Source organism: Olea europaea, unplaced genomic scaffold, assembly GCF_002742605.1.
Source record: "Olea europaea var. sylvestris unplaced genomic scaffold, O_europaea_v1 scaffold1466, whole genome shotgun sequence".
In the NCBI taxonomy this organism is placed as follows: domain Eukaryota; kingdom Viridiplantae; phylum Streptophyta; class Magnoliopsida; order Lamiales; family Oleaceae; genus Olea; species Olea europaea.
The window spans coordinates 111362-128029 of record NW_019232214.1 but is presented as its reverse complement, the minus strand read 5'-3'; the positions used below and the strand labels follow the sequence as shown (position 1 = coordinate 128029).

The window sequence follows — 16668 nt, the reverse complement described above, 5'->3', positions numbered from 1 at the left end:
TTCCAATGCACTTTAAATCATCTCAATCGGATACCGGAAGAGAAAGTTATGACCAAAATATTGAAAGCTGTGCACAGAAAATCATGTGCGCGCGAAGGGAACTTTCCTTATTTGATTAAAACACTTCTGGAAGGCAATTTGGATATGAATTTAGACCTAACTAAATCATATAAATAAAAGATATGGACAGCAATGAAAGAGTCTCTCTCTTACTTCTTCATACACAATAGTTTCATCAAATTCATTAAGAACAATGGGCCAATTATTATATTTTGAGAGAGGATATCAAGTCATAATAAGGAATTGAAGTTCAATTACGTCAAGATTTTGAAGAATTCAACTGTGGACTTGAAGATCAACATCTTTTTTATTCTTTCACGATTCAGGTAATATTTTTCTATTATTCTTCTTGTAATTTATAGCTAGGCTAGTTTTTCATTGTATTGAATGAATGATGAGTCATATTGTTTGTTTATTTTAAATCAAGACAATTAGTTTAGTATTTCATGATTTTTCTTGATTGATTTTGCATTCCCATTGAATATTTAATTATTTGATCGCCAATTAGATAGTAAGTTGCTTATCGTAGTGTAGGAATACTCACAATAAGCCTAGAACGTGGTAAAATCAACACATGGACAATAGGTATTAAGAATAATATCTATGACGTGTGTAATCATGTGTGATAAATCCTGTAAATCAATGCATATTTTTCATATATATTCGGACTAAGAATAAGATTGGGTCATGTTAAACATAGGTTAATTTATCTTGAAAAAGAATATTGAATAAAAGCATATTATCGATTGTCTTGAATGCAGGAATTTACTAAATTATGAATTAAGTATTGAATTAAATGTCAATAGGGGATTCACGATTCCAATACAAACATTCACATATTAAATAAATATTTTATTTGTTTTGTTAGTTTAGGACTAGTAAAGAGAACATATAAATTACCACTCTCTTGATATCACCGCACTTTGAATTTAATAGCAACTATTGAACTACAAATTAGACCTTATTCCTAGTGGGAACGATACTCTTAACTCAAAATTTTGTTACTTGTACAACAATCCCATACACTTGCAGGTTTTTCACGAACACTTAGTATTTTAATGAATAAAGTTTCTATTTGCACTAGACATTTGATTAATGATCATTATATTTTAAACTGCTGTATATATGAAATAAAATGTTACTCTTGTATACCATAAAATGTCGCTCCATACTAGGGATACGTATTATATGGCATCTTGGACAACTCAACCTTAATAGAATATAAAACTGACTAGAGATGGTTTTCTCAACTCGATCAAGATCGAGTCATTGAAAGTCTCTAATTTCTGTTTGGAAGGTGATATGACCAAGACATCTTTTTTTGACAAAAGGATAGAGCCAAAAATGTATTGAAACTAATGTATTTTGATATGTATGGACCCGTGGATACACCTAAGCGGGGGATCTATGAGTATTTCTGTATAAATGATTTCTTTAGTTTTACATACATTTACCTAAATGCTTGAAAGTTAAATACTTTTGAAAAATCAAAAGAGTATACAATTAAGGTCGAGAAACATTTGGGTAACAGTATTAAAACACTTCGATTTGATCAAGGTGACGAGTACTTCTCGAGAGTGTTCAAGGACAACTTGACAGAAAATGGTATTGTTTTTTAATTGAATACATCTGGTATGCCCCAACAAAATGACATTTTCATAAAAAAGAAACACAACATTGTTAGGTATGGCTAGGTTAATGAAGAGTTTCACAATTCTACATATGTCATTTTGAGATACACACTGAAATAATTGGATATATTCTTAACTTAGTTCCTTCTAAGTTTATTCTCAACACTTTCTTGAAATTTTGGAATGAATTCAAGTCCTACTTGTATCACATCCAAAATTTAGTTGTCCAGCTCATGGGCTTAAAGAGAAGACATAAAAGTTGGAGTCTACATCAAAGATATCCCCGTTTGTGGGATATCCTAAAGATACCAAAAGATAATTTTTATAGTTATCTAGATAGGAAGGTCTTTGTTGGCATAAATATAACCTTCATAGAGGATAATTATAATAATAATCGTCAGTCCAAGAATAAGGTCACGTAGAAAGAAATGAGTGGAAGCAATTCTATTTTATTAATTTCTAGGATACAACCTGGGACAGACATCCTATGGTGTCAAATATACCTGGACAATGAGATCTGAGTGGAAGAGATGAATTGTCATCTAATCTAATAGATCAATAGAACGTTGAAAGTAATGAAGAGGTAATGGTGTCACCGAATGGTAATGCCAGCATTGATGAAAATATTACGTTTCGAATGACACCACAGTCTAAGATCAATTACCCTTAGATAAAGTCAAATGATAATCTATCATCAGTTTACCTTCAAGGTACTTGTTGAGTGTAAAATCCATTATGGTGATCTCCATGGTATAAGTTGATGATCTGACTTCATATAAAGAGATTATGAATGATGTGAATACAATGATCTATTTATGAATTGAAGTAGCCATCGAGATCTATGAATAGAGATTCGACAAAGTGATTAAGACTTTTAATTTTAATCAGAACTTCAATGAATATCTATTATAAGAAACAATGCAAAATTGTATTTTTCTTTGTACTTATACAGATGATGTTCTACTCATTAAAACAATGTGGGTGCGTTGATGTCCAAGAAAGCGTGGTTGGCCCAATAGTTTCATATGAAGGGCTTTGTAAAGCTAGCTATGTTCTAATTTTTAGATCTTGAGAGATTGGAAAAACACGATAATAGCTTTGTCTCAAGTCTCATGTGTTGACAAGATAGTTGTCAGATTTTCTTTTCAAAATTCTGCACTCAGGCATAAAATTCAACTCTCTAAGGATTAGTCTATTTAGACTCCTAAAGAGATTGAGTACACGAGTAGTATATCTTATGTGTTGGCAGTAGGTCACATAATGTATGATATGCTGCACAATAGACCGACACTTATCATACTGTTGGTGTAACGATTCGAGATTTATTTAACCTTAAGATCGAAACATTAAATGGCACTAAAGCATATCTTTTAGTACCTCTAGAGAACAAGGAATTATATGCTCATCGTCAGATCTTGTTTCAATGGGTTAAAAGGATCCGAACTTCCAGAATGATGAAGACTATTACATGTCAACATCAGTATCATTGTTTACATTTGATGGTTGGGACATTATTTGTAGAAATATCAAGCAATCATGCATTGCTGGTTCCATCATTGATGCCAAGTATTTAGCAGCTTGTAAAGCTACTAAATTGGTTGTATGACTTAGAAAATCCTTATGGACATCGAGGTGGTGCTTGCATTTGCACAACCCTTTACACTGTATTGGGATTACAGTGGAACTGTTACAAATGTGATTGTCAGTAAGATTGCTACTTGGATAATCTTGTAGACTTGTTGATTAAGAGCTGTCGACTAAAGTTTTTTGAAGGATATCTGCAAGACATGACACATATACTCTAGGCCAAATGGGAGATCCGTTGGGTTGTGTTCCCATATAATATATTTTATCATGATAAAATACTTATTTATAATAAATAAATTGTGGTTTTATTTAATTATGACATGTATTTAGTATTGGGCATGTGATTTAAAGTGCTTTTGATAATTTGTAATATAAGTTGGGCATTCGCATTAAGAATTACAGTGGGACACAACTTAAATTTTGGTCATAAATAATTTGTCTACAACCAATGTATAAGGGCTGACACCTTGTTTTGAAAGATTGTAGTGTTGATCGATTTACTATTCAGGTTTGTAATTTGTCCTTATTACAAAAATAGTTAAAGGTGCCACTAGTACACTTGGAGTATATTGAACGGGCCACTCTAAAATTTAGTTCTATAGCATGACCGTGGGAAGAATTAAATTCCACTTGACCGCTGTGTATTTCATTTTAATCCCTTGATAGGGTTATGTATATCTTTTTCGTGATTTTAATGGTTCTTTGATTCATCAATGGGTTTGATCAATTTGATTGATCAAATTTCTCGATGAATTAGGAACTTGAGAATGAGCGAAGTAAAGAATATGAATTCGTATCAGGAACCTTAACCCTGAAAAATAGGTAGAGTGATTGCTTAAATATTTTTCGTTGAACGGTTAAAATCTGAGCTCAGTGTTTAACGACGGCTAAATTTCGATATCTGTGAGAGCGTGTGAGAGCGTTGAAGAAAATGATACTTAAGTTAGTGAGAATAATTAGAAGGGTAAAAGGGTCATTCATGCTCATATCTAATTATTGGATTTCGAAAAGGAATAAAATACTTACTCGACAGGTCAGAAGAAAGTATTACATATTTATTAACTTCTATGATCTTATATATTTCAAAAGTCCAGTCTTTTGCTTTTAATGGAAAAAAGCAAACACCAATAATTAGATTGAGTGATATATGGTCGATTAGACAGGATCAAATTATTGAAGCTTCAATAATATATATGTTCGATCAGGTTTGTGGTAGCTCTATAAATTATTGAAACTTAATTACGGTAATTACAATAGTTTTGAGCTTAATTGTAAATTACAATAAAGTTTGTACTTAGTTGTAATTATTATGGAAGTTGTAAACTTAATTATAATTATAATTGAAGTTCTAAAATTACACATATAATTATATGTAAACTATTTAGATTTAGACTTTCATTAAAACTTCTACTTGAATTTTAATTAGAACTCTTATTTGAATGTAAAATTATCATTGTATAGGGATTAAAACTATTCTATCTCTATAAATAGAGATTAGATGGAACCTAGACATCCCATGAGATTGAATAAAAATCCTACAACAGTCACAATACATAATTCTGTATGTTCAAATTTGGAGAAAGATTTTTTTTTTTTTTTTTGCTTTATTCAATTGTCGAGTTCAAAATTAGGTTTATTGATTTAATTAAAAGAAGGTGCACGCCTAACGGTTTAGTTTTAACTTTGGAGAATACCATAAAAGACTTGAATGTTTGAATCATCAAGTTTTTGGAATTAAAAAGCTGAAAGATCGTGATTGAGAATTAATTCAAGAATTGATCGTAGAATTTAGGTAAAAGTTTGAGTCATTTATTCTTAATATAACATGCACGTAAATATCTAAACAATCTTTTTTGTTGAATTAAAGAAAATTTTTAATTTTTGAATAATTTCGCTTTTGCATTCCAACATCAAACATGTATATAAGTAGAAGACCACTGACATAATTAAAAATTGCTAGAGCTTTTAGCCCTACACAAATTTCAAATCAAAATTAATAGTAAAACAGATAAAATCATAACCATGAGATTAAGAGGAAAAACCTAGAAAATGGAAACCATCAAACATACTGATCTACGATCTTCATCTATATACAGAAAAAGAACGACATACCTCAGATCAATGTAAACAAAGATGACCTCTATTGATTTTGAGCTATAGACAAAAAGAAGAACAACATAGGTTAAATAAATTGCAAGAAAATCACAAAAAAATAAAAATAAAAAAAAATACAAATTTCAAAAGAGCATACCCTAAGATAATTGGTACAAATTGCGTGGTTTTCTTCTTGAAAATCGACAGAAAAATTGGAATTAGCTTGAAGGCAAAAGCGAAATTGTCGATGATTTTTTCTCTGTGTGAAGATGGAATTTCGAGAGGTTATTTTATTTTATTTTTTTGGGAGGGAAGCGAAAGTTGGAGTCTTGGAAAGGGAGAATGAGAATTGAAAAACTCATAATAGAAGAGTTTATATTCTAGATATTTCATTCATTTATTATTAATACTATTATTATTAAATCAAACCAGTTCAACCAGGTGAAGTGTGAAAATCAATGTGACAAAAATGAATAATGAATCTCAAGTTCTCTCGTTTAAGAGAAAGGATTGAGATATTGTTCCCTAATCAAAAGTAATTTTTTTTCATCTTCTAAATCAATATATACATCGTTATTTTAGAATCTTGACCCACCATATGGCATATAGAGTATCATTTATAAGCTGAAGTAAGCCATATTTTCATGAGGAACACATGCAATATAATGAGGAACTCGATTGGTTTACATACTTTGAGAAATGATTATGCAACTGTACTACAAAGTTAGGAATCCACTTGTTTCTTTTTTAAAGGATTGATGACTATCATGATTCATGCTTATCAACATTGCTTGAGGGCTAATGGGGCAACTTTTCCTTTTATTTATTTTGGGCCAGCATTATCTTCATTTCGGTCTGCCATTAGGGGATTAGATTATGTTTGGCTAAGCTTAAAGTTATTGATTTTAATAAATTAAGTTAAAATTTACTTTCTTGAATGATAAATTGTTGTTGTTAAGGAAAAAAAATTTAATGTATATGACAAAAATGAAGCTTAAATCGTAGTTCATTGCTTATGCATCTGAATGACGAAAAGATTCAACCACAGAAATATCAGAAATCTTTCAATTCTTTAACAATCAAATTTGACCAAATAAAATGTTAACTCATTTTAAGTGTTTAAATAGTATTAAAAAACCCAAAAAAAAACATAATTAAGGGAAAAATGTTCTTTTGTAATTAAATAACCGAAGAACTAAAATAAAACAATAAATCAAGGGAAATAAAATATAGGATTTGGCAAGGATATATTTTGGCTCCATCACAAATGATCTTGGTCACGAAAATTTAAATAAATCGATAGTCTTGACATGCATATACCTCCAGTTTCCAGGCACATTCATTTGAAGTGTGGCAGACTAGATTGATCGATATACCATATCGATGTGGGTACTAAAACTTATTTGTAACTAATCATATCAAGTTATATAGTTTGAGAAATTCACCAAGTGCTACATATATATATATATATATATATATATATATATTCACTACTCATTTTTATCTATTTAAAATTTAAATTATTTATAAGCACTTCATACACGTGCTTTTAGATTCATCAAATATGTCATCAATGATAAAAAATGAAATATCGGGGAGATTCATATGTGCACACCTAAAAATATAGCACAGACTATATATGGCAATAAATTTATAGTCTCTTTCTAAATGAAATTCAATAAATTTAGGGTAATTATATTCACAATATTTTTAAATTTGTTAGATCACATTTTAATTTTATTCAAGGTTCACAGTTTTCGCTTACGGTGGCCCTTATATTGTAAACTTTATTTATTTTTTATTTTTACCTTCAATATTTATTATTTAGCACATCTCATCTCTCAACATAATTTCTATCAAACAAGTCAATTCGACGGTCTAAAATAACTTGTTATCCAATCATATTTTTTAAAAAGTAACAAATACAAAAGTGTGAGATATTTTTCCCCTCATTTTAAAGCGCGCGCACAAAAAAAAATATTTTAATCGAAATCAATATAAAAAATAAGATTTTCTAATTAATAGAATATTGAAGATAAGAATTCGATAAGAAATAAATATGGACAAAATTTTACGATGAGAAAATATTGGAAATTTCAAATAAATAAAAATATGGTGCTAGTATTAAAAATTATGGTATGAATACAATACCTTGAGAACCTAGCAATGCGATCTTTCTTTAAAGAGTTCAAAAATGATGTAAGCAAAATTTCTTACAAAATGCATGATATGATGCACTAATTCGTTACTTATCTCTCAAGGGACCTATATATAAACTAATAAATCTACAAAATCTTCTCTTTTATATAGCTCCGAGTACGAAGCCAATTCCTCGAAGACAACCGGTCTTCGGATGTTGAACAAGTTCAAAGCAGGAAGAGGATTATGGATTCGTTGGATCAATTCCTCTATAAGGCAATCTACACGATAAGCTGCAAAAACAAAAGTACTGCCGCCAACCTCATGTTTGAAATCTTGACGTGAAATCTAATGAAATTTGGTTGTTTATAGAGAGCTTTGCCGCCAAATTTAACCCTTACTCTCCAGAAAATTACATATGTTATCCTTGGCATGACAGAAATTTTTTTATTTATATAATATCATAGTTAACACAGAGATATCTGTTGTATTTAACAATAATTATGTTGAGAAATAAGAATCACAATTCTAAATTAATAGTTTAAGATTCATACCTGTGGAAGTCATCTTGAATGTAAATATTAATGCTAGTGCTTCCTCTCATTACTCAAAAATATTAGCCGTTAATGGGACAATAAAAAATATATGGAGAGGAAAGGGGACCGAGCCTTTTATATAGAAATATATTGAGTCGTCCCATTAACGACTCCAACCCTAATTAGGTTTACATATTTTTTAGCCCACATACCTATATTACCACATTATATAGTATATAACCCTATATGACTAAGGCGTAAAACAGTTCAAGTAATCATTCGACATATTGGGCTTAATCATAGTATCATCGTTATGAAATTATATATCTAACCCATTTTATGAAACATAAAATTTGTAATCAAATGGAAGGCTCATATTTTGAAATTATTCTAACAATATCAAATTGTGTTCTCGCAAGTAAAATGCTCAGCCCAAAATTAAAATATACCAATTGACCAAATATTTTTTCAAACGTTGAGTCCTAGAAAAATTGGCAAATTAACCCCTGTCCAATACTAATTTTCGAACATTAAATAAATAGTGTTTTTAGCCCTGTTTGGCCTCATTATTTGCTCATTTTTTCTTCTTACTTTCAGAATTGATGGTCCCCACCCTGTATATCTTGCGCCATTCTAACATTTGGTATTGTCTTTTCAAAAAATGTTTCACCTCAATTTTCCAAACTGCCATTAATACGTTTGTGGTTCGTTGCATCAATCGAAGACGATAGTTGAGGGTAATTTTGTCCAATTAATGATAAATTGAAGTTTGATGGGAGCAAACAAGGGCATATTAATGAATCTGAAACAGGGGCATAAAATCATACAGCATTATTCATGCCAATTTACAGTTGCACTTTCCATTACATAAATATAAATCAGCCACTGTATTCACAGCATTACAGTCCTATTATACGTGTCCTTGAACAACATATCTTCCTGGCAGGTTGAGCAGATCTCCAGCAGCTATCACAGCCATTAGATCTATAGTTGCAGCTGAGAAAAAGCCCCCCAGCAGTAGAGTTATCATCTATAGATCCATCACAGCATCTTCAGCAGCCTGCAGGTACCTAACTGTTACTTGTTTGAAACTAAATTCTAAAAGAGTTGTTTGTCGATGAGCTCTCTAAAATTTTGTCTAACAAGTTTTCTGCTTTGCGCTAGCTCAATCAAATTCGACGATGGCTGTTTTTGCACTGGTGGAGCGATTGGCTCCTCTGATCGAGAAGGAGGTAAATCTGCTCCTCGAATCTAAGAAGAAAGTGGAAAATCTCACTGGGCAGTTGAAGAAGATCCAGGAGGTGCTGATGGATGCAGAGAGAACTGCAGTGACTGATCCAAATGTCAAAAATTGGGTAAAAGAACTCCAAGATGTGTCCTATGAAATGGATGACGCATTGGATGAATGGCAAACCGCGAATCTTCAACTGCAAATTGAAGGATCTGAGGAAGTTTCTGATCCTTGGGAGAAGGTAATTTCGTTCATTCAATCTATTTGTTTGTGCTTCGAACATGTTGTTGGGCGTCGTGAAATTAATCTGAAGATAAAGGGTTTGATCGGGAAACTAGATTTGATTGTTCAGGGAAAAGATGAGTTTAATTTTCTTCGAAGTGGTGGCCATAATTTGCAGCAATTTAAGCGAATTGAATCGACTTCTTTTGTTGATTCTTTTAGTGTACATGGTCGCAGTAGAGATAAGGAAAACCTTATGCGAATTTGTTGTCTGAGGGGCGCAATGGAGTCGAGATTGTTTCAATAGCAGGGACAGGAGGGGTTGGCAAAACAACTCTTGCTCAGTTAGCCTTTAATGATCCTGACGTTACGAAACATTTTGAATTTAAAACATGGATTTGTGTTTCGGATCCTTTTGATGTGATTAAGATTGCAAATTTAGTTCTTCAAGCCGCTGGGGAGAGTTCCTCCAACATCTCCAATCTGGAAATGTTATTACAACGTGTGAAAAACACAGTTTCAGAGAAAAGATTTCTTATCGTCCTAGACGATGTGCGGACTGAGGACCACAGTAAGTGGGAACCACTGAAAAACTCTCTCCAGGGTGCCCCTGGAAGTAGAATTTTGATGACAACGAGGAGTGATCGAGTTGTAAGAGTGATAGGCACGGACACGCGGCAACCATTAGGCAAATTATCCGAACAGGACTGCTGGTCATTATTGAGTAAGAGGGCTTTTGTTGGAAGGAGTGAGGAGGAGCGCGAGAGACTAGAAGATATTGGTAAAAAGATTGCGCTGAATTGCAAGGGGTTGCCACTTGCTGCAAAAACTATGGGAAGCCTGCTATGCTTGAAAGATACTATAGAAGAGTGGCTAAATGTTCTGAAGAGTCCTTTGTGGCAGCTGGAGGAAGCGACGGTTGAGCTTTTCCCCCATTTGTATTTGAGTTACAATGATTTGTCTCCGGTGGTTAAGCGCTGCTTTTCGAGCTGTGTCATATATCCAAAAGATACCTTGATACGTTTGGATGAGCTTATCAGGATTTGGATGGCACACGGTTATGTTGGTTCGAGTGGAAATGTAGATCTCATGCAAATAATGGCGTTTAAGTTGTTTAAGAACCTAGAAATGCGATCTTTTTTTCGAGAGTTGAAAAGGGATAAATATGACGGAAGTAATATCTCTTGCAAAATGCATGATATAATGCATGACTTCATCAATTATCTTTCAAAAGATGATTACTGCTTAATCATGTATGGTGGAGTAGAGATTACGAATTGTGATATCAGAAAAGTTCGCACCTTTTGTGCTAGAAATGTTACTCAACAAAGTCTCCCTTCCAATCTCTTTAGTCGTTTAAAATGTGTTCGGGTACTTATTGCGAGCAATTGTGGTTTGCAAGAACTTCCACAAGAGATAGGAAAATTAATTCACTTGAGATATCTTGACTTGAGCTTCAATCCTATAATAGAACTCCCGGAAACCTTGTGTGATTTGTATAATTTGCAAACCTTGGATCTTCGGGGATGTCGCTTTCTCTCTGCACTCCCTCAAGGGATCTATAAACTAATAAATCTACGACACCTTCTCTTTACATCTCAGGGAATCAGGTCAATTCCTCAAGGACTGGAGAGATTAACAGGTCTTTGGACGTTGACCCGTTTCGTAGCAGGAAGAGGAGCAAGTAAGTTGGGATATTTGGAAAAACTAAACCAACTTCGAGGATCTCTAAGCCTTATTCTAGGAGACTTGAATGGGTTAGAAGACTCGGTTGATGCTGAGAAAGCAGAATTGAAAAATAAGATACACATTCAAGATTTAGAATTCAATTTCAATGGGGAGGTGAGGGTGGACGTAATGGAGGCTCTTCAACCACCTCCAAACCTGCATCATTTAAAAATTATTGGATTCATGGTCACCCAATTTCCAGTTTGGATCACCACGTCCCTTAATTCTTTAAGGTTTCTTGTTATCCAATCATTCAATGACTGCTCATGTTTGCCTCCTTTGGGAAAACTGCCGATGCTTGAGGAGCTTGAGATATTATTCATGACTAGTATGAAGTACGTGGGAAATGAATTCTTGGGGATAACGAAGACTATCCAGGAAATATCGAATGCCGGAACTGCATTTCCGAAGTTGAGGAAATTGAGTTTTTTCGGTTGTGCCAACTGGGAAAAGTGGGAGGATATAACTGGGGATGAAAAAGACCATCTCTTAATAATGCCATGTCTCAGGGGGTTAGAAATCTTTACTTGCAACAAGTTAAAGGCATTGCCACATTGCCTTCTTCGTATGGCATCGTCTCTGGAGTATTTGAAAATTGGGAACTGCAAGAATCTAATTTCACTTTATGGGGACAGGACTGGAGACGAATGGGACAAGATATCACACATTCCCCACATTGAGGTAGCCAGAGTATCCAGGTATGGCTTCCATAAACACTGTACCATAAATGCGTTTAATGCTGATTTTTTCTTTGAAGTTCCATTGATTTTTGTATAAGAGCATATGCTTTTATCAGATTCAATTATTATTATTATTATTTTGTTTTATTTTTAATATTTTTGATACAGCTCTGGGTCAAAATCACTTCATGCCATTTTTCCGCAGACAGTTTTCCACATTGATAATAAAGTTTGGGGCATAGGAGTCTAAATAACTTTATTTTGAGTTGAAAGAATTTCTTGTTTTAAGTTTAAAGGCCCCTAATGTACTTTCTGAAATGATTAAAAAGGTCTTAAAAATCCTTGACTAACATAATTGTTCAAAAGTTCTTCAAGCTAAATTCCGCCTTTTTCATTTCTAAAGCACGCGAATTATGCTTCTATATAAAACCCAATTTCTTTATTCTTTATTCTTTGCTTCCAAGTTCCAACAACCACCAGTTCATCCTCGTCTCTTCCGGAATAAAATTTCAATCATTACTGCTAATCTCCCAAAAACTGCGACTGCATTTCAGTCCTTGGTAAATTTTAATAATTTCAAAAATTGTTGAATTTGCTTTGTTTAGTTCTATTCCACCTCCAGAAGATGAAAATTTAAATTATGTTTGTAAAGTGTTGTTAACCGATTTTAATTATAAATAGATAGAAACGAGTGGTGGATAAGTGGGCAATATTTTTGGATCTTTTAAATGTGTTGATAAAAAATGACAGGATTGTTTATATAAAAGTTTATAAATATGAGCCAAATATAGGCTTATAAAGTGAAAATGTAGATGTGTCATTTTTTCTATAACTATGCTCGGTTTTGTATATTTGGATGTTGTCAAAAAGTCGAGAAAAATTGTCTCCTTTGAATACGTTTATTATTTTGCCTTTGTCTAGATGCAAAGTGAATCATTCTTATTTGACCAAGTCAGTCTACAAATGTGCATTTGTCTTTTTTTTACGAGTACAAATTTCACTAAAAATTTCCTTCTTTTTTTTTTTTTTTTTTTTTCTATAACTAGGTTCGTACCTTGTGTTTGTGTTGAATTGCAGAAATATTTTTAGCAGACATATTTTGAGAAGAAGGTAAAGTGATCAAAGCTGACGGATATGAAAATGCGCAAAGTAGTGGAGACACTTGTGCTGGATCTTTCTATTGAAAAACTGTACCTTAAGACTTGTGTAGTTATTGGATGAGATTGTCGTTTGTATTTTAATAAATATGGAACTGTGTGTTGATGTTTTAGTCATAAAGTTTTAGGTTTTAATTCATTACATATTTCAATGGTTGGTTTGAAATTTGGGTTCATGTTTTATAACTTTAATGTGTTGATGGTGGGTTGAAAATTTGGTTTTGATAAATATTTGAATTGAACAGTACGTAAAAATTGCACAAGATAAAAGCAAATTGGCGATATGCCATCCAAGTACTCCGTTAAAAAAAATGACACTTGACCGTTTAAAATGCACTTCACATTTTTAATAAATTTCATTTCGACTTGATTACATTATCATTTCTATCAACTCAAACTCAAAAGAAACAAACTTTCATCATCTTTAAGGGTTCGTTTGACTGGGTTTTGCTTTTTGTAGAAAAGTTCAATAAGAAACTAACTTATCCAATGTTTTCTAAAAAACTTTCTAGTCAGATAGTACTTTCAAAAATTATTCAAACACGTTCAGAAATAGCTTTTCGCGTTTCATAAACCCTTTGAAACGGGACTTAAACATCTTGGTTAGATAGAATAAGTAACTTAGAAGTTGCAATTAAGTTAATGCAATTGTATTATACATATTGGCTGGTACTTAATTTGTTTTATTAATATTCATCTCAATATAGACTTGTGTTGTAGATCATTTGCGCACTTAATTTGCTGTTGGAGCCCGTCTCCAATAATTACGAAGAATTGTGGAAAATAAGTGAAAAACGCATTGTGTAAATGCTATATGTATTTTCTAATCTTCAGATTCCTTGATCCATCTTTTTATCTAAAGTAACCGATTCGATTTCATTAAAAATTTGGATACGACTCAGTAAAAGGCCAAAAAATTAAAAAAAATTAAAAATAAATAAATAAATAAATAAATAATTCAATATAAAAGTTGCAGCCGTGGCCACCAAAGGTTTCCATTAATATATGGGGAGCATCCTCCTACCAATGCTTTTGACAGAAAATCTAGGCTCTCAAATTTATGTTAATTTAACACTATAGATGAGTTAATTGAAATCCTTAAAAATTTGAAAATGGAAAACCCCACAACTCACTCCGACCCGCCCGCCACATTACGCTTATGCTTATACTCCTGTTCCATTATTCAAACTCTCAATTTATAATATCCCTAACTATTTTTCTATCAATTTCTACATAAGATTTGATTTTGTAAGCAACTACTTCAGTTTCTTAGCCTGTATTCGGCTACTTGAATACAAATTACTACACGTCCTAGAACCCTCACTCGTTAGTTGTTGATTGAAGATTACGGGGCGTTTCGAATAAAAGAAGACGTTGTTTTATTTAGTTTATTAATTCTATTCTATTATTTATATATATTTGTTAGAATTTTACAATGCTACTTGAATACAAATTACTACACGTCCTAGAATCCTCACTCGTTAGTCGTCTCGTAGGGAATTTTACAAGGTGGTTAGAGAGAGGTTGGAGGGTTTTGAATAGAGAATACTTTGACATCAACGAAGAATATGTTATTCACGAATTAAACTTTTCTTTTAATAAATTTATGAGTATTTTAGTCCTAATTTCTATGGATCAATCCACGTGTTGAAGTCGTGAGTATTTCAAGATAGCTATTTCTAGTGGACCATTTGCCTCAATCTTCGTGCTCGAAACTTCCAGCCTCTAGGATTGATTAATGCAACGTCAAATCTAAATTAATTAAATAATTTTTAACCGGAATATATGAATTTATATCTATAACTCTGCATTATCCCCTAATGTATATCAACAACAAGTGTTGATGTGATGCTCTTATTTACCCCAGAAATTTGTGATTGCTATATCATTTGAGTTCCAAATCTGGAATGAAAGATTGCTGAACATAATAAAAAAGGGGATGGGTTTTAGCTGAGTATTAATAGTGGGATGTAAATGGATTGCCATTTCATGACCGATTTCCTGTATCAATTTGAAGAGAGAATGAGTGGGTGTGGGGGTGGGATGTAAAATATCAAACATGTTTGAAATGAAAGTAATTTTTACTTAAGCTTAGTAAAACATGTTCTAGATATTACACGAGCTAAAAGGTGACCCGTTTATGAATTAATTTCCAATATTTAGAGCATGTCCGATTGTGGTGTAAATTGATGTCTCTAAAACTATTTTTAAATCCTAATTTATATTTCGATGGATCTAAATTCAAATTTTACATTTTATGCCTAAAAATGCAATATGCATTTTATTTTCATCTCTCTATTTGTGAGGTTTTCGTCCACTTTAAAGATCCAAATCGCAATTTAAATATATTTTATTTCATGATTGAAGATTCTCTTACAATGATTGCAATAACTATTATATTTTTTGTCTCAAGTATTGATGCATATTCAAATACGAAGTAAGCTTGACAATCAAAGTAATAAATTGAATTCTCATTTATAAATTTTGATCCTTTTGAGTATTTTATTTTACACATTATATCCCTTAAAAATTTACAGTTAATTTCTATATGAATACTTGGGTCACAAGATTTCAATTGATTAAAGATTATACGAATTTCAATTATTGACTAATCTTAAATCAATTATATGAAAATGAATAGAAATATTCAATTAAAGATAATGTTTTCGTTAGACGAGTGAATCTCAATTATTGACTAATATTAAATTAATTATATGAAGATGACTAGTAAATTTTTTTTTAAAAGATAACATTTTCGTCCTAGCACATGACTAATGAATCTCTAATATTGATTAATAATAAATCAATTATATGAAAATGACTAAAAATATTCAAGTAAAAGGTAATGCTTTCACTAGATGATAACGCATAGCTTATGCCAAGCGAGGCATCTTTTTAGTTAATTTTTCAAATTAAAGAATATTCAAATACTTATTAAAAAGATGCCAGAAGAAAAGACGAAATGAGATTCAACGGAACTTGACATAACAATGTTAGTCTTAGACCAATATCCATATTGTTATTTTTAAGTTTCTCTATCTAGACTTCATTTTCCTTCTTTCTTGGAAAAGGGAAACTACAAAGCTTGATTGCCTTTCACTGCATAAGGAATCATGTATTGACTCTGCCTGCCCACCAACCCCAACTAGTATGAAAGATTCTTGGTGCGATGTTTATCCAATAATAGAAAGCAGTGTAATTGCAGAATTTTCAGGTAAACTTATTGCTATCGACTCTTGGAACATTATAATCTAGTACGTCTTTGTATCTTTTTCTCTCACATAATGTATATTAATACATTTTAATTCATTGATCTATAATTCAAACTGTTTATAAACATTTCTTAAACATGCTTTTAGATTTACCAAATATGGCATTAATGATGAAAAAAAAAGAAAAATCGGAGAGATTCATTTACTTACTTAAAAATATAGAGTAGGCTATTTATGGCAATAAATTAATAGTCTCTTTCTAAATAAAATTCAATAAATTTATGCGTTCTTGTATATACTTAACCAAATAGAGACGAGTATATAAATGACTAGACTAGGGAACATGTTTGGTTAAGCCAATAAAAGTTAGATTTAAAAGATAAAGAGAAAA

At 31.9% G+C, this 16668-nt stretch overlaps 1 protein-coding gene across 2 annotated transcripts; it reads left to right on the top strand.

Annotated features, from left to right (window-relative positions):
* Positions 1–8904: 8904 nt before the first annotated feature.
* LOC111376171 (putative disease resistance protein RGA3) lies at positions 8905–13241 on the top strand. 2 transcript variants are annotated; one of them, XM_022999117.1, is made up of 3 exons: positions 8905–9113; positions 9212–11926; positions 12986–13241. In XM_022999117.1, the coding sequence occupies exons 2-3, from the start codon at positions 9990–9992 to the stop codon at positions 13020–13022; spliced, it is 1974 nt and encodes a 657-aa protein (XP_022854885.1). In that variant the 5' UTR covers positions 8905–9113; positions 9212–9989; the 3' UTR covers positions 13023–13241. The 2 variants fall into 2 exon arrangements, with proteins under 2 accessions (XP_022854885.1, XP_022854884.1); XM_022999116.1 differs by having other exon boundaries at positions 12955–13241.
* Positions 13242–16668: the final 3427 nt, after the last annotated feature.